This window comes from Alligator sinensis, unplaced genomic scaffold (genome assembly GCF_000455745.1).
Source record: "Alligator sinensis unplaced genomic scaffold, ASM45574v1 scaffold2091_1, whole genome shotgun sequence".
Lineage (NCBI taxonomy): Eukaryota > Metazoa > Chordata > Crocodylia > Alligatoridae > Alligator > Alligator sinensis.
In genome coordinates, this window is record NW_005843846.1 from 32,079 (window position 1) to 35,147 (window position 3,069).

The window sequence follows — 3,069 nt, forward strand, 5'->3', positions numbered from 1 at the left end:
CTTCTTGTAGATTCTCCTCCTCCTCCTGTAGGTCTTGTGTGCAGCCCCAGGAACATCTCTTACATGGTTGGCCCTCTCTGTTTTCATAGACCTTGCAACAAAGGGTTCACAGCAGGAGGAGAAAGGTGCCAGCACCCAAGAACTTTCTCATTTTGAGGTAGCCACTTGGTGCCCTTTACTGATAGAGGGGCAACACCTGCAGAATCAGGTTTGTTTTGTTTTTGTTTTTTAGTATAACCTGTTCAAAGCAAAAAGCTGAGCTTATTTAAGCAGTGTGCCTGTAGAAATAGGCTTGTTAGACAGAAAAATGCTAGTTTCCTTAAATCTCTAATAATTTAAGGCAGCACTCAACCTTTTTATTTATTTATTCATTTTTTAAACAGTGCCCTTCATTAGACTCCAGGCACTTGTCAGAAAGTGCCAGCTCTTAGTTTTCACTTGTTTTTTGACTATAGAAAAAGACTATTTGTCTACTGTAAAGGGCTCAGAAATCTTGCAACAGGTCAGACTTCTTTAACACTTTGGATTTTTGTTTGAAAAAAAAAAAAAAGTCTTGCAACAGGTCAGACGTCTTTAACACTTTGGATTTTTGTTTGAAGTCTCTGTGTTCATATTGTGAAGCATAATTGCACATCTAGTAGTGCTAACATTGCATGGTACTTCACAGCAACCTTGAAAGCATCTCAAAGCACCCTGGGCTGCTGCAATACCCTGTTTGAGAATCACTGTTCTAAGAACTTAGGCCATATCTGTGTGTATGCTATGGACTGTTCCACAGCCTTATTGTCAAAGAAAACCCTGATATGTAACAGTATAAATAAGCCTTGCGTGATGCCTACAAACCAGGGTCAAAACCTTATCTCAGATCATCAGAAACAGCAACATGCATTAGTCTAAAGCAACAGCTTTCAACCTTTTTTAGGTCCCCTCCTTAACCTTTGTGAACTGAGCAGCACCCCCTTTCAATAACTAGCTTATCACAGCTTACCTCCTTGCAGAGGGACCAAGAGCACAGGCTAGGAAGTGGTGAAATAGAAGGGCCCTGAGCCTGCCCTTATCTACTTTTCTCTTCACACCTGAAGCCTGATCCTGCCCTTATTTGCTTATTTTCTCACACCTGCAGCATCCATCAAAGGACTTTGTAGTACCGTGGTTGAAAATCACTAGTCTGAAGTTAGGCAGAAGATAAGACAAGGTGGCACTTTAGAAACAAACTGATTGAGAGAGGCATGAATTTTGTAAGCAATAACCTACCTAATCCGATGCTAGGAATACCCTTGTGCCTATCTGATGAAGTAGGTTGTTGCCTACAAAAGCTCATACCTCTGAGGCATTTTGAGTGCTTTGCAGTCCCATGTTCTACCTAGATAGTCAAAACTCTATAGCTAGTCCTTTGTTGGTCTAAGGATATAGGCAGACAAGGTTCCTTGGGTGAATTTGATATCTTTTATTAGACCAACCCAAATGGTTGGAGAATAGTTATTAAGCAAGCTTTTGGGTTCAAAAACCCTTCGTCAGGCTCAGGAAGCTGCAGCAGTTGGTGTGTGCTCTTCCTGGATGGAATGAAAAGTGAAGAAGCCAGGGGCTGGGCTGGGCTGGGGAGTCAGTTGCCAGGCAGATTATAATGTATCAAAAATCCAATGTCTATGTTTAGTCCCTGATCTCTAGTATCCAGCAGGTTGATGAAATGGAGCTCATAGGCTCGTCTCTGGGAAGTGTTGTGTAAATTTCCCTTGAGGATCAGGACTGAGAGATTGGAGAGAGAGTGGCCCTCCTGTGAGAAATGTGCCCCCACCGGTAATTGAGTGTCTTTCATGTAACTGGTGTTTATTGTGCTTGATTATTTTGTCCTTATTAATCTTGTTTTCCCCCCATCTTTGCACAGATCAGAGAGCTTAATTGCAGATATCGGCCTGTCTGAATTCAGTTCATATGTCAATTGTTTTTTAAGTCCATACTTACTGTTATACTGTGGTGGCTTTTCAATGTAGCTCTTCTTTTGAAAGTTTACAGAGTATTGCTACATTTATTCTGTGTGTGGGCCCTTTCTGTTTCTTTATTGCTTTGTTGCTTATAATCTTTTAATAAAATTGTAAACTACATATAAAATAAAATGTCAAAAAACACAAGGAAGAAAATTCCTGTACAAGATTTTTTTAAGTCATGCATAATCCAATATAAGCCTTTTTCATTCCATCATTTCATACCACTTCATGTAACATGACATCCATTGTGACATCCACTTCATAGGTCACACTCAGAAATGGAGGGGCTTCAAGCAAGTCATCCTTTTAGATACCACATTAAAGTGCTATCAAGAACCAGGGCATGCCCCAAAACACTGCCAGAACTTGTAGGCAGACTTGCAGAGCACTGAGGATTCTGCTCCCTACTGGATGAATCCAGAGGACACTGAAGTCAATGGAATAACTTCAACTGACTTCAATTGATTTAGATAGAATAGATAGGGTGCCATAATCTGTGGGTGCATCTACATGTGCATTATTGTACTTTAGTTAATGTGCATTAAATATACAACCTTCATTTTGAGGTACTAGAAAAATGTGTATTAGCCTGTTTTAATGCTCATTAACTTAAAAAGCACAGTTCTGAAGTGATGCTTTATAGGGGTGTGTGAAACGGGCCGTATTTTATTTGGATTCGGATTCGGCCCAAATCAGGGACAGTGATTCAATTCAGCCATGGACACAGCTTTAAATGTTTTTTCTACATACCTCAAGGTACCAGGCATAGCTCGTGAATGCTGCAATGGTGGGGCAGATGGAGCACCCCACAGGAGTGCAGGGGAGCCCCCCACATGCTTGGCTGCAAACCCAGAAGTGGATCGGAAGTACTTCATGTTTTGGGGCATTCCCTGGTTCTTGATAGCACTTTAACGTGGTATCTAAAAGGATGACTTGCTCGAAGCCTCTCCATTTCTGAGTGTGACCTATCCACTTCCAGGTCCACTGCAGAATGCACAGGGGGCCCTTCTGCACCCCCCCAGCTCAGCAATCAGCTATGGAGGGACCCCGGCTGCCCCCCCCCCCAAACCCGGGGGGACCAGTT

The 3,069-nt window shown here is 42.1% G+C and overlaps 1 protein-coding gene across 4 annotated transcripts in view; it reads right to left on the bottom strand.

Moving 5' to 3' along the window:
- LOC102372038 (E3 SUMO-protein ligase PIAS2-like) overlaps positions 1-1,060 on the bottom strand; it is a 30,899-nt gene extending 29,839 nt beyond the window's left edge. Inside the window, exons 1-2 of one of the 4 annotated variants that reach the window (XM_025195783.1) lie at positions 989-1,060; positions 1-196 (exon numbers count right to left, since the gene is read on the bottom strand). The exon at positions 1-196 is cut by the window's left edge and continues 36 nt beyond it. In XM_025195783.1, coding sequence (XP_025051568.1) covers positions 1-87 — 87 coding nt within the window. In that variant the 5' untranslated portion in view covers positions 88-196; positions 989-1,060. Of the gene's footprint in view, positions 239-988 lie in introns of all 4 variants that reach the window. The other 3 variants (XM_006039196.2, XM_025195782.1, XM_025195784.1) reach the window with 3 other exon arrangements.
- Between the last annotated feature and the right edge of the window lie 2,009 nt (positions 1,061-3,069).